The sequence below is a fragment of the Squalius cephalus genome, assembly GCF_949319135.1.
Source record: "Squalius cephalus genome assembly, chromosome: 21".
Lineage (NCBI taxonomy): Eukaryota > Metazoa > Chordata > Actinopteri > Cypriniformes > Leuciscidae > Squalius > Squalius cephalus.
The window spans coordinates 9,374,922-9,394,649 of record NC_137142.1 but is presented as its reverse complement, the minus strand read 5'-3'; the positions used below and the strand labels follow the sequence as shown (position 1 = coordinate 9,394,649).

Here is a 19,728-nt window from a genome sequence, read left to right as displayed (position 1 = left end):
AAAAGTAAAGGCAGGTGTGTTTGATTAGGGTTGGAGATGAACTGTGCAGGACAGTCGATCGGCAGGAGCAGGATTGGGCACCCCTGGTTTAGACAGCCTATTTCTTATCGTGACTGAGCTGAGGCAAGTGGCTTTCGGTTAATTTTTGTGACGCGCAGTTCCCGGAGACAGAGACGACAGACAAACTTTTGGGTAAAATAATTCAGCAGAAGCAGGGATGTTTAGACCAGAAGGAAATCCCCATCCCCCCTTGCAAATCATGCATGGTAATTTTTTTTTATAAATATATGCAAAAACTGATATGGTGTAAAAGAGTTTTAGAACTAGCCAAATCGATCTGCATTAATAATATAAAATGCATTAATAATATAAAAATTACAGTAGTCCATGTTTGTTTGGGATTTGAACCCGTGACATCTAAAACGATCGAAAGTTATGTTCTACCACTCGGCCACGAATTTACTCACTGAGAAATGCCCAAAAGTTTGTTTGTCCAGCAATTAGTGTTCGGCTCACACGAGCGAGAAACACTCTTCATTTGTCTCATTTCTTAATAGATTAGTAAAAAAAAAATCAGCTTCATTGCACCCAATTTATTTTTGTTATTTTGTTTTTGTGTTTTTTTTGTTATCGCGCTGCTCCCCCGGGAAATAGTCTTATGTTGCCCACTGACGTCTACAATATGAAATATAGGCTATATTGTTGTCGTCTGTATTTTTAGTTTTGATTCTATTTTTCTGTTCTAAAAAAATATTCTATTCTGTTTACCATAGTTGTAGTATTTCATCCTTACTGTTAATTGACATTAACCCTCTGAGGTCTGAGCTGTTTTCTGGGCCCTGGAGGTGTTCTGACATGCTCTGACATTTGTGCTTATTTCTGTTACTTGTGACATTTTCATGGATAAAGTCTGATTACACTGTATTCAGCACAAACTCTGCTACAATAATATATCAGCAGCATGTGTGTAAAAGTTTGTAGTTTTGAGATAATGACATTTATGCGTGGTTTGTGAAAATACAAAAAAAAATTCTCACTGAAATAAGGTCATGAAACCCATACTGATTATTTCTTCACAAGACTTTTGAAAATTGTATGACGTAGCCTAGAATATTTGCTCTAAAACTATGTGAAAATCACCCTGACTGCTCATTCAGATAAGACAATATATTGATTTAAAATTTTTTACGACGTGTTTTGTGCCACAAAGCTTTATGCGGGAGCTCATTAATATGTAAGCTTTTCACACCTGAGAAAGACAAAGACCCTCCTCTAACTGCCCTATTAGGAGCTATCAGGCCCCTATCATTCTGAGCAACCTTGCACAAAGAATGAGGAGATTTAAAAAAGAATGGCTTTTAGATTGTTTGATTTATTTACAACACAACATAATCCAAAGATAACCAATGATCCAAAGACAGAGACCTTTGTGCCATTCCTAAAAACATTGTACATACCTTTCATTTCCAAGGTGTTTGATTTTCACTTTACCATGTTCATGTACAGAGACTTGTGTGAATGTTGAAGTCAGCAGGACTCAGTGGCATCTGGGCCCTGAAAAAAAAAAAGTGAACATACTGATATCAAGAGAAAGGCCTGCATGATTTTGGGAATACATTTTAGATTTTTCTGGTTAAAATTGCTTTTTAAAATTCACAGAATACACACACACACACACACACACACACACACACACACACACACACACACACACAATGTTTCCAACAATAATATAATGAACACCAGGTTTGTTGTGCCTTGTAGGCATAGGCTATGGGCAGTGCTGCATAAAATAATAATAACAATAACCATAGCAGCCTATAAATCTTCCAAAATATAACAACTAAGCTAGAGAAAAATATATTGATTATCATGTTACTTCAAATGTTTCCATTCGTTATGATGATATGAAATGAGATAAAAGTAAAAACATGAAGCCGTTTGGTGCGTTTTGCTTTTCGAATGTATCAAATATGATACATTCAAACGCGATCGGCTCAAATATAAAACATTATGGTTACCATATACATATACGTTTGAGCAGATATCCACAAACACAGTAACAGTAAACACGGGTCTAAATATTATAATATTCACCATATATCTAGCAACAGTTCAACTGCAATGTGAAATTTATGCAACAATAACAAACTAATATGTAAGAATTTCTTACCTTACATATTTCTTGTCTTCAAATCGCATTCTTCTTCTTCTGAGGTAGCCTAAATCCAATGTAAGCTCACGGTGCGCCTTTCAAACTCGACGAAAAGCAGAGACTTGTGAAGTGTTTTGGTGTTTTGTTTTTGAGGTAATGAGCCGAGCGCGATCGCGTTCCAATGTGGAGATTTGCATGTGAATATCTTTTGCGCGAGTGGGCGTGTTCAAATTAAAAGTAATTAGGAAGCGTTTGAGAAGCTGGACATCTTGTTGGTTTTATACAAATTACTTAAACAGAGAATATTTGTTTTCAGTTTGAATCCGATAATTTAAAAGTACACACTTAAATGTTTATAAAGGTATATGGCTCATAAATGTGTGACAAGTATTCGCTGAGTTTTGTTTCAGTTTATAGACGTGCTCAAGAAAAAAAAGTTCACCGCGACGGAGAGGCAGAACGCACACCCTGTTTATTTTCTTTATTTTACAAAAGCACAATGTTTTGATTTGATTGTAAGTGGACACATACAAAAGTAGAAATATCACAGATTCTTTTTTATATTTCTTTTTTCGGTATGACCATAAATGACGGAGTAATTTAAGTTTACAGTTCTACAATGTGAAGAAAATCCAGCAAAACGCGCGGGCGCGTTTGCCGACCTCAGAGGGTTAACCCCACTTACATTTCAAAATGCAGCAATTGCTGTTGTTTTGCACAATATCCCTTTGCGCCACCTGGCAGTCATTTCGCGAATGACTTTGAAATGCGACTGGTTTATTTTTGCCGTGGCGGTAATAGGCATTCTTGTTGACTACCTACTGTAAATAGGAAAATGTTGCCGTTATTTTGTCACTTACTGGGAGCAGTATGCTAGCTGAAGCCGTTTACCTCCAGTCTTTGTGTTAAGCTAGGCTAGCGGTGGGTGCGTCAGACAGTTGCGGCACGCACAGAGATGAAAAGGGTATGTATGGACTTATCTAACTCTGGGGGATACGGTGAATAAACTAAAGTTCCAAAAAGTCGGCGCGTTCCTTTAATGCGGAGAAAATCTTGGTTACGTCTAAACCATAACCAAGCCGTTCATACAAACAGAATGCATTTTCTGCACTGCTTTTCCATTGATTTCTGTGTAAACATGCACAAGACGAACAACTTTGACTGTTGCGCTTGCGTCTCGCACAAGACAGCAGCATGTTTAGAAAGCCATGTAAAGTTAAAAGTTTAACTTTTAAAAAATATATCTTGAGACTTTGTGGGTATTTTTTTTTTCCATTCCACTGCATGTCATGTTTTTAAAAATCAAAAAAAAAAAAAAAAAAAAAAAGTTCTCAGTGTGGTCAGCTCTTCGACTCTTGAGTGATGCTTTTATGTTTATAATTGTTCATGGAATTTACGAAATTATATTTCATTTATGAAATTATAAGATTTATGAACATTAAAAGACAGTCATATTAGTTAACCCTCTGAGGTCTGAGCTGTTTTCTTGGCCCTGGAGGTGTTCTGACATGCTCTGACATTTCTGGTTATTTCTGTTACTTGTGACATTTTCATGGCTAAAGTCTAATTACACTGTATTCAGCACAAACTCTGCTACAATAATATATCAACAGTATGTATGTAAAAGTTTGTAGTTTTGAGATAATGACATTTATGCGTGGTTTGTGAAAATACAAAAAAAAATTCTCACTGAAATAAGGCCATGAAACCCCTACTGATTATTTCTTCACAAGACTTTTGAAAATTGTATGACGTAGCCTAGAATATTTGCTGCAAAACTATGTGAAAATCACCCTGACTGCTCATTCAGATAAGACAATATATTGATTTAAAATTTTTACGACGTGTTTTGTGTGAATAAGCCTTATGCGAGAGCTCATTAATATGTATGTTTTTTCTCACCTGAGAAAGACAAAGAACCTCCCCTAACGGCCCTATTAGGAGCTATCAGGCCCCTATCATTCTGAGCAACCTTGCACAATACTGTAAATGAGGAGATTTAAAAAAGAATGGCTTTTAAATTGTTTGGATTTATTTACACAACATAATCCAAATAGACACAACAAATGGCAAAAAAGCACTTATTGAAAGACAGAGACCTTTGTGCCATTCCTAAAAACATTGTACATACCTTTCATTTCCAAGGTGTTTGATTTTCACTTTACCATGTTCATGTTCCAGAGACTCATGTGAATGTTGAAGTCGGCAGGACTCAGTGGCATCTGGGCCCTGAAAAAAAAGTGAACATACTGATATCAAGAGAAAGGCCAGCACGATTTTGGAAATAAATATTAGATTTTTCTGGTTAAAATTGCTTTTTAAAGTTCACAAAATACACACACACACACACACACACACACACACACACACACACACACACACACACACACACACACACACACAAATGTTTCCAACAATATATAGTATAATGAACACCTGGGGCCTGTACCATGAAGCCGGATTAGGTGGCTAGCCAGCTATGTTTCAGCTTAGTTTCCGCCAACCCTGGGTTTTAGGTACTATGAAAGTAGCTCGGCTTTAATCGGTGTTCGTTGCCATGGTATCTTACGCTGCACGGCTAACCTGCTCCGGGGCAGGTTATGTTCTGGATTCAAGATCTCAGACTGAAGTTTGACCAATCAGCTGAGAGCAAAGAAACATATAGGTGACGTAACTTATTCCAAGTGTCTGTTGCAATGGCTTCACCTTTTCTTCCAAATCCGGTGGACATTTCAGCGCAAATTGTTTGACGAGCACTTCGTAGAGAAAGAGTTTATAGCCTGACAAAATCCCCTTGCCTTAACTGATAGTTACTTGTATGGAAGATACAGATTTTCCGCGGAAGGAAATTCTTATCTTTGCGAACTTCTTGAGCCGCACATAAAGAATTTAACACGTCGAATTCATGCACTTACTGTACCGCAAATTGTATTGCGTTGCGGGTTTTTTTTTTTGTTTTTTTTTTTTGCAAGTGGTAGTGCTACATTCTTGCACGGTGGGTGACGCACAGAAGCTAGGGGAAAACACGGTTTGTCAAACCATTCGCAAGGTGGTCCTCGCTCTGCAGGAGTGAAAAGTTTCATTAATAGTGCTCCCCGGACATTTATCGACCATGTCCATAAAAGAGGGCTTTTATAAAATTGCCAGTAAGATATATTGATAGGGTGACATCACATGAACACTTTTTTAAAGCAAATTTCACAAGTGTACTATACAATATAATACATGTTAAGAATTATTTTGAATCTTTTTTTTTATTATTATTCTGTTAATCTTATGATAGGATTCCCAAGTCATTGCAACATGTATGCAGTCTATTGCTCCAATCTCCACTGCTCTAGGGGAACATGAGGCAGATTATGTTAATAGGAAGTCCTATCACAGCCATAATGTTCAGGTAGAGATGATGTGAATATGTGAGATGATTATTTTCTGTGAGATGAATCTTTAAATTAATAGTAACATTAACAGATATAACAATGATTTAATAAACATTTCATCTGCAGACGACTTGTGGTCATGAACATATATGATCAAGTTTGGATGCCAAATGGCCTGGCTCCATGCAGTGCTTGTCTCAAATTTTCCGTTAGTATGTGTTGTGTCAGCACTTTGAGGAAAGCAAGTTAAATTTGGTACAGTAAAAAACACTGTTAATTTGAACTGAGATAGAAAAACCTACACAATAACCCCCTATCATGACCCTCAGACAGGGCCACAGCACCGCTTCAGTGTGGCCCTCAGTAAAACCAGAGTAAAGATAGAGATGACCTTTGGCATCCTAAAGGCACATTTCAACTGTGTTCGGCGCTTCAGAGTCACCAGAGCGGGCATCACAGATAGTGACTGCATGTGCCATTCTGCACAATATATTAGCCACCAGTAGAACGGAGCGAGAAACACTACAAAACCAGCTTCTCCCCGATAAAACTGACCCGATCACACTTGACTACCCAGCTGGTGCAGATGTAGATGCAATCACCATACAATATTACACTTAATAAAAGCACATTGAAACTGCAGATATGTCTCAAATTGTTTATTGGTTTTGTGGGATGGGAGGGAGAAAGAGAGCAAGAGAAAGTTGCATTAATAAATATTCATACTAAAGTGTTACTTGGTTAAATAAGTTATACTATATATATATATATATATATATATATATATATATACAGTATATAACTATATACATACTGAGATCAGTTTTATCTAGCTGTTTGATTTTGTTTGGAGCCTCCTCAGCTCACAGTCAGCTCCTTTAGTGTGCAGTCTAGTTCAAGTCTCCTTTAGTGTGCAGTCTAGTTCAAGTCTCCTTTAGTGTGCAGTCTAGTTCGAGACTCCTTTAGTGGACAGTCTAGTTCAAGACTCCTTTAGTGTGCAGTCTAGTTCAAGACTCCTTTAGTGTGCAGTCTAGTTCAAGACTCCTTTAGTGTGCAGTCTAGTTCGAGACTCCTTTAGTGGACAGTCTAGTTCAAGACTCCTTTAGTGTGCAGTCTAGTTCAAGACTCGTTTTGTACAGGGCCCTGACTGAGTCTGTTTCCACCTGAAACATAATTCCACCACAAACATGATCATTACAAGTTTTCTGGAGGCTCATCAAAATCACAAAAAGTTCCTTGACTTCCTACAAACACAGGACTGACTGTAATTTATGTCAAGGATTTTAAATCCTTACACATTTCTTCTGAAGCCCATTGAGGTAGAGGCCTCAGTTTCTGGGGCAGGTTGTGAAAAATCCTACAATAAAAGAGATGTGTAAGGGCCAGTCCCTTTTTTATGCCACACATTCAAATGTTTGCCACAATAAAAAGCCCAGTGCATTTACATCAGCAACTGTCTGAGAACACACAGACACAGTGTCTTCATCATTTCCTCCACCCTAATAAATAAAAATAGGCCAATGTAAAGCATAACTGTTGAAAAGCAGGTTATGTTTGGTAATTCTGTCTGCTGCATACTGACCTCTGTGTTGGAGACTGTGTGTATGTGTGCTGGCTTCAACAGGGACACTGTATTTCCCTCTACTGCAGAACATACAGTCAGCCATATTTACAACTTAAAAAAGTAGTAATGTATTGCACACGTACCCAGTGTTACTTGCTTAGAGGAGCCAGCACCAAAGTCAGATTGTACAGCACCTGTAATCCCATCCATAATCGGCCGTCCCTTATTGCCTACTCAGAGCCAACTACTCTGCCAGTGTATTCTGGTTTTCTGAATTTAATTCTTTATTTCTGTTTTCTGCAAACAAGTGTTTGTGATAAAATGTTCACAAAAGTAATAAAAGGTTGTGGTAAATACTCACCACTTTGAATTATATTTTTATATTTGGTCTTTATCTGCTGCCAAGAACATTTGGAGTTGGGGTTGCATCTAAAAATCAATGAATATTAATTTTTCTTAGTACCGGTAGGCTACATGCACATTTTTATATATTATAAAAATAGGCTATAGGCTATATTACACGTATAGGCTACACATACATACATAATTTTACATAAATATAGAACGTATTTGTTTAACTTACACATTAACAATAAGCAATCTTTCTCCAACAGTCTTCTCTTGCTTTGGCCGCAGAAACCGTATTGTTTCGAGCTTGAAATACATATTTAAATTCATCGTAATTATGAATGATTATCTCTTACTCCTCCGCGGAAAAATCGCGACCCGCGATTGGTTGTTCAGTGTCGACGTCACTCTTTTATGTGCACGCGCGCGTGGAGTAATCATAGCTTGAGGATCAAAGCCTGAGTTGACAGAGAAAGTTGATGAGCTGCATCATGGTACCAATAAAGCCTGATTGCATCGGTTTGGTTTTGTCAACTCAAAACTTATCCTGTAACCCCGAGTTTGTTCAACTACCTTCATGGTACAGGCCCCAGGTTTGTTGTGCCTTGTAGGCATAGGCTATGCGCAGTGCTGGGTAAAATAATAATAACAATAGATAGCAGTATAAATCTTCCAAAATATTTCAGTAACAACCAAGCTAGAGAAAAATATATTGATTATCATGTTACTTCAAATGTTTCCATTCGTTATGATGATATGAAATGAGATAATAGTAAAAACATGAAGCCGTTTGGTGTGTTTTGCTTTTCAAATTTTCAAATGATACATTCAAACGCGATCGCGCTGCAAAATCTGATACATTCAAACGCGATCACGCTCAAATATAAAACATTATGGTTACCATATACATATCTACGTTTGACCAGATATCCACAAACACAGTAGGCCTAACAGTAAACGTCTAAATATTATAATATTCCCCATATATCTAGCAACAGTTCAACTGCAATGTGACATTTATGCAACAATAACAAACATGTAAGAATTTCTTACCTTAAATCTTTCTTGTCTTCAAATCGCGTTCTTCTTCTTCTGAGGTAGCCTAAATCCAATGTAAGCTCAGGCGCGTCTTTCAAACTCGACGAAAAGTGAAGTGAAGTGTTTTGGTGTTTTGTTGTTGAGGTAACGAGCGCGTTCGCGCTCCATGTGGAGATTTGCATGTGAATATCTTTTGCGCGAGTGGGCGTGGCCAAATTAACTTTAATGAGCAAGCGTTTGAGAAGCTGGACATCTTGTTGGTTTTATACAAATTACTTAAACAGAAAATATTTGTTTTCGTTTTGAACCCGATCATTTAAAAGTACACACTTAAATGTTTATAAAGGTGTATGGCTCATAAATGTGTGACAAGTATTCGCTGAGTTTTGTTTCAGTTTATAGACGTGCTCAAGAAAAAAAAGTTCACCGCGACGGAGAGGCAGAACGCACACCCTGTTTATTTTCTTTATTTTACAAAAGCACAATGTTTTGATTTGATTGTAAGTGGACACAAACAAAAGTAGAAATATCACAGATTCTTTTTTTATATTTCTTTTTTCTGTATGACCATAAATGACGGAGTAATTTAAGTTTATAGTGCTACAATGTGGAGAAAATCCAGCAAAACGCGCCCACGCGTTTGTCGACCTCAGAGGGTTAAAGGTCCCGTTCTTCGTGATCCCATGTTTCAAACTTTAGTTAGTGTGTAATGTTGTTGTTAGAGTATAAATAATATCTGTAAAATTATAAAGCTCAAAGTTCAATGCCAAGCGAGATATTTTATTTAACAGAAGTTGACTACATCGAACGGCCCGTTTGGACTACATCCCTCTACTTCCTTCTTTAATGACGTCATTAAAACCGTTTTTTGACTAACCTCCGCCCACAGAAATGCTCCCTCATCTCTACCGAAATTCGTTTATGTACTTGCGCACTTCTTATAACTTACTGTGTTTACTCAGCTCTTACGGTGATTTTCTGAAGTATAACTGACGCTTCATCTTTTGTGTGATGTACAATAAACTTTATTAAACTCATCAGTATATGTTTGATCATCATTCAGACAGCAGACTTGTAGGCTATTAATAAATAATGGATACATACAAGCAGATGACAAATACGTTATAATAACCTTAATTAAACTACTAAACTATACCTGTTTCATCTCTATACAGCACTCTGACTCTGTAGGCATTATTGTCTGACTCGAACTGAACACCGTTACTGAGAGTTTCTGATATTATCATCATTCCGTGAGATGAAATTGTCCTGAGAGACTGAGCGCGAGCTCATGAAGCTCCGCCCCCTGGGTCGTCCAGCAGCAGCTTATTTGCATTTAAAGGGCACACACTAAAACAGCGCGTTTTTCTGAGCCCCAAAAAATGACAATTTAAACATGTTGTTAAAAATGATCTGTTGGGTATTTTGAGCTGAAACTTCACATACACACTCTGGGGACATCAGAGACTTATTTTACATCTTGTGAAAAGGGGCATAATACGGGACCTTTAATAATGCTGTGCATTAATATTTGTCTCATTGTGACCTCTTGTGGCCTTAAGGAGACAAGCCAAAAGCTATTTTTTCTCGAACTGAAATAATGCCTTTTAAATTCAAATTCAGCCCTTTTGACAGCCCTACTGCTGGTTTTATTGAGATGTTGAGATGAACATGCAGAAGATTAATTGTGTGTGCTACACATTTTACCTGGCTACCCAGTGGACAGAAACAATCCTTACACCCATTTTCTGGGCCTTCTTCCATGTGGATGGGCGGCCATGTTTGAAGACTACATGGGTCACTTGTTTGTTGAGTGTCTTCGATACCTGCAATTTAAAATGTGGTCATTTATTTTACATTTTAATACAAATTTAATTTGTAACACAGTAGCCAAAAAAGTTATCACCTTTGCACCCATGTCCAACAGCTGCTGAATGAACGGATCAGAGTAATCCTCCACCCGGCTCGCAGACCACACATCAACATATGCCACCACGTCTTCAAAGGGAGAAACAGAACAGTGGAGAAACAAATTCAAATGCACACAAAAAAAAGTTTGTTTCATAATAATAATCAAGTTATGGCACCACTGGCAAACAATCTTCAAATGTTAAAACATTTATCACATCTAGGAATAAAGATCTTTTGGTATAATGTGTGGAGGTGTGGCTTATTGATAGCATATTGATATTGATATTTCACACATTTTTTGAGAGAGTTGGAAAACCCTTGAACAAGCTAAAGCAAAGCAGCTCAGTCAATTAACTCTGATTTGATACAATATACAGTGCTTAACCAAATTATTAGAGCACCACCCAATGTAAAATTTGTGCCACAGCTGCCCTAAACTAACAGTTTTGGGGATTACCAAAATATTTTTTTTATGTTTCTGTAAAGGTTAATCCACCAGTATGTGTAAGCTCTTTAGGCACAGTTCAAAGTCCAGACTTGAGACCTATTGAACAAATTTGGGATTTAGTGGATTCGCACAAAAGTTTCATCAAAAGCAAGCCTTTGGGAACAACTAGAAACTATTTCGAAGTCAATAACAAAAGAGACTGTGGAAAAGTACTGTAAATAAAAGCCTGCAAGAATGCAAGCTGTTATCAAGGCCAAAGGACAGCATAAAAAATTAAAAATATATATTTTTTTTAGTTAATGTGTGTGAATAAAGACAATGTAGTTGTTTCAGTTTGTTATTTGCCTAATAAAATGACAACACAATTTTTTGACAGATTCCTAAAATATTTGTGTTTTCTCTTTATTATGACAGGTGGTCTAATAAAATTAATAAGCACTGTGCATATAAAATGTTACAATTAAAAATATTCAGATTTCAAACTGACACTCTGCTATGAGACCGTGTTAAAAAATTTTAACACAATTTTAATCCATGTTCTAAAATAAGAGCATGCTAGAGGACAGAAAATATCGTTAACACTTTACAATAAGGTTCATTAGTTAATGTATTAACTAACATGAACTAACAATGATCAATACATTTGTTACAGTATTTATTAATATTTGTTAATGTTAGTTAATAAATATCCAGCTGTTCATTGTTTGTTCATGTTACTTCACAGTGCATTAACTAACGTTAACAAATACAACCTTTGATTTTAATAATGCATTAGTAAATGTTGACATTAATATTAACTAAGATTAATAAATGCTGAAGAAGTATTGTTCATTCTTAGTTTATATAAACTGAGGTAGTAAACTAATGAACCTTATTGTAAAGTGTTACCAAAATATCTCCTAATTGAAGAAATATCCATCAGTAAGTTAATGTTACCTTTGAGGAATGCAGTGGAAGTCATGACTGATTCTAAAGGTTTCCTTCTAAAACTGCACCAAACAACAGAAAATAAAACATGAAATCTCAACATGAGGCAAGCAATGCATTCAGCAAAGATTTTAACAAAGACATATGCACAATATGTGAATGAAAAAAAAAGCATGGTGAGTTAAAGTCCAGCAACACAACTTAACGTTACCCGCATCATGAAGTCTAACTCAAGATCAGCACATGTCAAAATTATTAATCAATTAAGGAGGACAAATATCAGAGGTAATTCTAAAAAGCAAGTCGTAAACAACAAAACAAGAGCAAATGCAGAACTTTTACTAACTATGCAGAACTTTTACTAACTAGATCACCCTAGTTAGCAACTGTCCTATCAAAGAAACCAACATTTTCACACGTGGTGAGACGCAAACATCTAAAATGTTTAGTAGGAAACACCAGGCGCTGTTCATTGCTCACCTTGACTGAAGAACAACGCATCAACAATGCGAAATTATCTTTGTTTTTATTTTACCTCATTGTGCCGTTTACACACGTTGTTTTCATTTGACATTTCGCGGTAATGGTTCTTTTTCTTGTGTTGTTTTCTGGCGGTTAGCAAACCAGTTTCTGTTCCATTACCGCCACCTACTGAACTGGAGTGTAGTGATGTTACGTATAGTAATATGACATTGAAATTGAAACAACAGTAGTCTACAATTGTTTTGTGACTGTTCAAACAGCAGTGCCTTTTGGTCTGACATGAATGGCTACTGTTGCATACAATTTCAATTAATTTGATTGCTCAGTGCTCTAAAAGTGACATAACATTTGGTATAAAATGGAAGATGTTTAAACATTCAGTTTTTACTATTTTCATATTGGGAAATGTTATATTCATAAATGTAAGTGCCTTAAAACAAAGCCATATTTTTTTGTTGTTTTTCAAAAAGAATTTTGGTTTTACTGTAAATCCTTGAGAATTTAAAAATTGAAAAGTGGAGGAAGATTAAATTGAAGAAATGTAGGCTAATTTATCAGAACACCCTGATATAAGCTATTACTATATATATAATAAATCAATTATATATACTATATATCATTTCTATCTATTTCCTTTTTCTATTTGGTTCTGCAGGAACCTTAGGCTGTATGGTTAGGCTACTGTATTGCCTTATTGCAATTTTAATTGTACTGTAATAAAAAAGACCCAGCTAACAGGAACGCTCCCATAACTTTCACTAAAGTTATTTAAAAGTTATGTAAATGTTTGGACAAAACGTTCTTAAAATAATGTTTATGGAACGTTCTTATAATGTCATTAATAGATAATATACGGTCTCGTAATGTTGAGAGATACCGTTCTTATAGGATCACATTCTCGAGTCCTTTTAACGTTATTATTATTTGCTATAAAATAATAATATATAGTTTTTATATTTATCATAAAACTTTCTAAGTACAACTTTCATGGAACGTCTTAGGCTACTTGAATTGTCACACATACCCTGTAACTACATGAAACAAGAGGGTAACAAGCAACATGTTGGTAAACTACATATAAGAATAAGAGTATATTTCCCAGTATTTAAAAAAAAAAAATGCAATAGTTTTAGCTTTACTTGCCTTGAAACATGTAAGCCCAAACTTAAACATCAGCACTTTTGCTATAAAAAACAAAACAAAAAAACAACTTTTTAAATGCATGGATTTGTACCCTGTAATTTTTAAAAAGCCTATAGGCTATGTATGTATTGGTACACCATTATTACAAAAAGATACGCAGTGTATGTTCTCGTTAAATTGCTCCCAAATGTAAGACTGTTGTATCATAATGGTAGATTAAGTACCCCTAGTTATATAATACTTGCAGTATAAATATTTTTTTAGTTCTCCCACTTTCATAGGCTCTTAGGCTCACAAGCTCTTCCCTGTGAAGGCCTCCTTCCCCTCCCTTTACCTCTCAACAGATAAAATGTTGTCAGGATAATTCCTGTTCGCGTGGCTACGTGGAAGCGATAAAAATTCTGTATTATTAATTTTAAGGCCAGACAAGTTGTATGTTGAGGGTTGATTTGTAGGGAAGGACTACACGCCTGCGCACATACACTCACTCAAGGATTAGGAACACCATACTAATACTGTGTTTGACCCCCTTTCGCCTTCAGAACTGCCTTAATTCTGCGTGGCATTGATTCAACAAGGTGCTGAAAGCATTCTTTAGAAATGTTGGCCCATATTGATAGGATAGCATCTTGCAGTTGATGGAGATTTGTGGGATGCACATCCAGGGCACGAAGCTCCCGTTCCACCACATCCCAAAGATGCTCTATTGGGTTGAGATCTGGTGACTGTGGGGGCCATTTTAGTACAGTGAACTCATTGTCATGTTCAAGAAACCAATTTGAAATGATTCAAGCTTTGTGCATACCTGCAAACTTGTCGCTTTTCGGCGACAATCGCCGTTTTCTTGGTCAATTGGGTCATTTACGTGAATCGCGTAGAACCGGAGAGTTTTTGTTTGGGGGGGGGGGGTGTATTTTGACATTTCAAAATACATTTGAAATTACGTTATTTTAAATGTAGGGGCGTTGCGTGTGGTGGGCGCGCTCATAATCCGCCGGCGCGACCACAACATTGTCCAACATCAAATGGCAAACGTAATGCAAGCGGAACGAAACTGCTCGTTATTGTGTGGTTGAAGGACCGTTTATCAGTTTGGACCAGTGCAGCGCGAGCCGATCGTGATCATGCGACACTGTTACTACATAGCGCTAATAAGAGATCCAGTAAAGAAAGCGTTTGAATTCGCCACAGAAGTAATAACATCGCTGCGAGATCTAGTGAGAAAGGTAGGCCGTGGCATTTAAACGATGCCCAATTGGCACTAAAGGGGGTCGCACACCGAACGCGCAGCTCAGCGCCGCGTCGCGCAGCGCCACGTTTTTTAAATTCGAACACATTATTCTCTATGAGAGTACACACACCGGTGGCGCCTTTCGGCGTCTGTCCGCGGCGCCCAGCAACGGCTCAGGACCGTGTTCAAAATCCTGCCGCGCCACAGAGCGCCATTTAAATAGTTTTATATTAAATTTACATTTATGTGTCTCAAATCGTAGTTAATGTACATATGGACTTAACCCTGTGCTGCAATATACATTTAGTTTTATATTTATTTACAGAAATCAGAAAATTGCTGATGTTATCGGATTTTCAGGTGAGAGTTGTCCTAGACGTGGCGCGGCGCGGCGCTGAGCTGCGCGTCCGGTGTGCGGCTAGCTTAAGGGGCCTAAAGTGTGCCAAGAAAACATCCCCCACACCATTACACCACCACCACCAGCCTGCACAGTGGTAACAAGGCATGATGGATCCATGTTCTCATTCTGTTTACGCCAAATTCTGACTCTACCATCTGAATGTCTCAACAGAAATCGAGACTCATCAGACCAGGGAACATTTTTCCAGTCTTCAACTGTCCAATTTTGGTGAGCTCGTGCAAATTGTAGCCTCTTTTTCCTATTTGTAGTGGAGATGAGTGGTACCCGGTGGGGTCTTCTGCTGTTGTAGCCCATCCGCCTCAAGGTTGTGCATTGCATGTTGTGGCTTCACAAATGCTTTGCTGCATACCTCGGTTGTAACGAGTGGTTATTTCAGTCAAAGTTGCTCTTCTATCAGCTTGAATCAGTCGGCCCATTCTCCTCTGACCTCTAGCATCAACAAGGCATTTTCGCCCACAGGACTGCCGCATACTGGATGTTTTTCCCTTTTCACACCATTCTTTGTAAACCCTAGAAATGGTTGTGCGTGAAAATCCCAGTAACTGAGCAGATTGTGAAATACTCAGACCGGCCCGTTTGGCACCAACAACCATGCCAAGCTCAAAATTGCTTAAATCACCTTTCTTTCCCATTCTGACATTCAGTTTGGAGTTCAGGAGATTGTCTTGACCAGGACCACACCCCTAAATGCATTGAAGCAACTGCCATGTGATTGGTTGATTAGATAATTGCATTAATGAGAAATTGAACAGGTGTTCCTAATAATCCTTTAGGTGAGTGTATATTCAAACGCACATTCATAGGCTACCTATAGACTGAACTTGTAATACGCATGTGCACGCCATCAGTGTTCTCACTGGTTCGCGTTTTTGAAGTTTGCGCAGAAAGAACTTAAGAGTTTTCTGTTAAAACGCCCCCTAATTTAATAACTAATGATCGTTGCGACGGAAGTGAATCAATCAAACTAACTAGCTGGTCAATAACTTTATTCTAGTCTAGAGCTGCTATAAAGTCAAAACACTTTACTTTAATTTCCTATTATCAATGTCAAGCTGCCTTGGAACAATCTACATTGTTAAAAGCGCTATAGGCCTATAAATGAAGATGACTTGACTTGACTTGATATAACACCCGATGTACTCGCTACATCATAAGAAGAATGACATCTACGCTAGTGTTAGTCTTTCTGCTTATTACGAGGTTTACTGTAATCAGCTGGATCCGGGCCGTATCCAGATCAGATGGTGGAGCTACGCCTAGACACGACCACAACGCATGATATATGTATATTGAGTGGTTCCCTACAATATTACAGGATGTTTGCAAGCAGTTTCATGAACGCGAACATCCGAAGCGCGCGCCCTAAAAACCTGCGTCTCAGACAGAGCATGAATACTGAATTGAATTCTCTTTCACGTCTTGCGCTTGTATGGATGAATTCACACAAAATTGTGTAAAAACTCCCATCTTGTCGAGTATCCTAGTAAACATAGTTGGTTATATCTCAAGTGCACGTAGACAATATTGGACCCGTGCATTCGGTCATAAAGGGGCAGCAGTCTAATAAACCTGCTGCTGTGTTTTAATGTTAGTCAAACAAATGACAAAGAAATCACTCAGTGCTCTTGACTAAATACCTTTTGTAACTTTGTAAAATATCCATCTATATTTAATTTATACACCAATGAACATGCAGTGTTATTTCACATTTGATTATTAAAATGTCTGTACCTGAGTGAAACTGTTAGACCTACCTGAAAAACTCTAAAAATACTGTTTATTTCATTTGTAGCCTTTGTTCTATTGTATTTGTTTGTGCTATTTGTAATTTGATTATTTGTTCTTATTTTATTACTTACTGTTTACTTGTCTTTAAAAATGTTTTACATTTGCATAATTAATTAGGCTAGTTTTGCTGTAGTATCAAAATTAGAATAGAGAATTGTGATATTTCATCTAAACATTTGAACCAGTGACCAAATCCTTAGCACTGAGCCCTACTGAAGCAGCTATAAATATGCGCTGTGCTATTAAATTATAGATAAAATATGATAGAGCAATAGAATGAACAGTGAAAGTAACAGAAGCTCATACAATACATTTTAACAGGCTTAATTAAGCATGAAAATAACTGAAGGACATAAATATTTGCTGAACAAATTAAGCCAACTAATATGATTTATATTCTTTTGGTTTCTCTAACCAATACATTTAAAAATTACAAATGCATTGAAAATACAGGTATCTATCGGTATGCGGCATCGACAAGTACCAAATATTAAAGTATCAGTATCGGACTCGTTCTGGAAAAAGTGGTATCGGTGCATCCCTAGTCATAAACCTCATCAGTCTTCATGTCCTGCAACCAGAGGCCTCGGTGTTAGCTGCATTTGGGATGTTAGTTGCAGTTTTGGGGAATGGTTCACAGACCTTTGTTGGGAGAGTGAGTTTGCCAGATTATTTGTTAAATATAATGAATAATTTGTGTGCGTCTTATCGGTCCAGACACTACACTTCTCTATGGTAGTCAGCCCTGTGGGGTGCTTGACGTCATTAGAGAGGCCTTCAAACCAGCCGTAGTGAAATTCGGTATGTCATAGACCTCCGAGCAAAATTCCACACGTTGAGTCAGCTCTCAATGGAGAATTTTTTCCAGGCTCAAGACAAACAAAGTCGGCTGTACAACAGAGGCACACGGCAACATCAATTTACACCGTGAACAAGTGACTGTGAACAAATTTAACAAAATAAAGCTAAGAAGTCACCTGAGAATAGTTCTGCTCCAAATGCATGGTCAAAGAATGAAGAGGAATGTACCAGATGCGGTTACAGGCATGAACCGAGGAAGTGTCCTGCATATGGACAAATATGCTGCAGAAAAAAATCACTTTGTAAGTATGTGCAAAAAAATAACCCCAAAAAAACAACAACAGAAAGACAAAACAAGGTTCACAGTGAGAAAAGTTCATGAGATTGAACAAGAGGATCACACAGAACTGTTTGTGGGTGCCCTTGAAGAGAAGCAGACTAGAAAGAAAACCGAGACACAGGTTAAAAAAAGCAACTGATGCCACAGTTGTGGGGAAAGACACTTAAAGAAAGAAACACTTAAAGTAAACAGAAGAGGGCTTTCTTATAAACTGGATGCTGGAGCGGAATTCAAGGTGATTTCATATAAAGACTTCAGAGCAGTTGCAGGAAAATCTGTGCCAATGTGCAAGTCAAACTGCTTGTCAGTGGTGTACTCTGGCCAGAAGATGGAGCCAAAGGCAAAGTAAAGCTCATCTGCCAGTTCAAAGAGACTGAGAGACTTACCTGCTATCCTGGGAAGCTCAGCATGCACAGAGTTAGGGCTGGTCAAAAAAATGTATAAAGTAGACTTTGAAGAAGACACCATGAAGGAATTTGATGATGTGTTCAATGGTTTGGGGTGCATACCTGGATTGCATCATATCAAGATTGAACCGACAGTGTCTCCTGTGATACATCCACCCAGAAAAGAGCAGATCGCGCTAAAAGACCAAATAAAATGGATCTAAATAGAATGGAAAGTCTTGGAGTGATCAAGTTAAATACAGAACCAATGGACTGGGTCAACAGTATGGTGACTGTTGTGAAGCCGAACAAACTTCAAATCTGCGTTGACCCAAAAGATTTGAGCAAAGCGATGAAAAGAAAACACTTTCCACTCAAGACAGTTAAAGTGGTGAGTAAAATGCCAAATGCAAACGTTTTTTTCTGTATTGGATGCTACCCATGGGTTTTGGCAAATACAACTGGATGAAGAAAGTTCCAAACTTTGTACATTTAAAACACCTTTTGGTAGACACTGTTTGTTAGAAATATACACTGTTTCAGTGTATCACTGTTTCATACACTGTTTCAGTGTATCATCAGCCCCTGAAGTCTTACAGAAGTGCATAGCTCAAAGGCTCGAGGACCTGGAGGGAGTTGTGAATATCATGGATGACTACTTATGTGGGGAGAAAATGTAGAAGAACATGTTGAAAGGCTCAGGCGACTTCTAGAGAGAATCAGGAGCATAAATCTGTAATTAAATTTGGAAAAAATGTAAGAACAGAATGTCAGAAATAAAGTACATAGGGCATGTACTGAGTTGAGAAGGTTTGAAGCGAGAACAAGACTAAATCAAATTGTGGAGATGCCTAAGCCACAAGACAAAGCTGCCTTGATGAGGTTTCTTGGTATGGTTCAATATCTTGCAACGTTTGTTACAAACCTGTCTGAGATAAGTGTGCCACTGAGGAAACTCCTGGAAAGTGTTATACTTTGGCACTGGGAAACTTTAGAGCAAAGGAGTTTTGAGATGCTGAAGTCACAACTGAGCAATGCCCTAGTTCTCAGATTCTTTGACATCATCAAGGACGTGACTCTTTCTGTTGATGCAAGTTCAGAGGGTTTAGGTGCTATCATCTTGCAGGAAGGACATCCTGTAACATATGGATCAACACTGTAAACCCTAACGCTCAAAATAATTAATTGGTTTGAGTAGGACAAACTTAAATTAAACTAATTAGTTCAGTCAAATTAACTTTTATGAGTATTTAGCACTTTCTTTTTCTTTCAAGTTCACAGAACTGATATATTTTAAGTAAACTTAACTGTTTCATTGTTTTGAGTTTTACGAAATTATTTATTTTAATTTAAACAAACTTAAG

At 37.4% G+C, this 19,728-nt stretch overlaps 1 protein-coding gene across 2 annotated transcripts in view; it reads right to left on the bottom strand.

Annotated features, from left to right (window-relative positions):
* Positions 1-12,379, bottom strand: part of mcph1 (microcephalin 1) — a 123,488-nt gene extending 111,109 nt beyond the window's left edge. The window contains exons 1-4 of one of the 2 annotated variants that reach the window (XM_079854876.1): positions 12,252-12,379; positions 11,781-11,833; positions 10,392-10,483; positions 10,193-10,311 (exon numbers count right to left, since the gene is read on the bottom strand). In XM_079854876.1, the coding sequence (XP_079711002.1) occupies positions 10,193-10,311; positions 10,392-10,483; positions 11,781-11,805 (236 nt within the window). In that variant the 5' untranslated portion in view covers positions 11,806-11,833; positions 12,252-12,379. The remainder of the gene's footprint in view (positions 1-10,192; positions 10,312-10,391; positions 10,484-11,780; positions 11,834-12,251) is intronic. The other variant, XM_079854875.1, reaches the window with a different exon arrangement.
* Between the last annotated feature and the right edge of the window lie 7,349 nt (positions 12,380-19,728).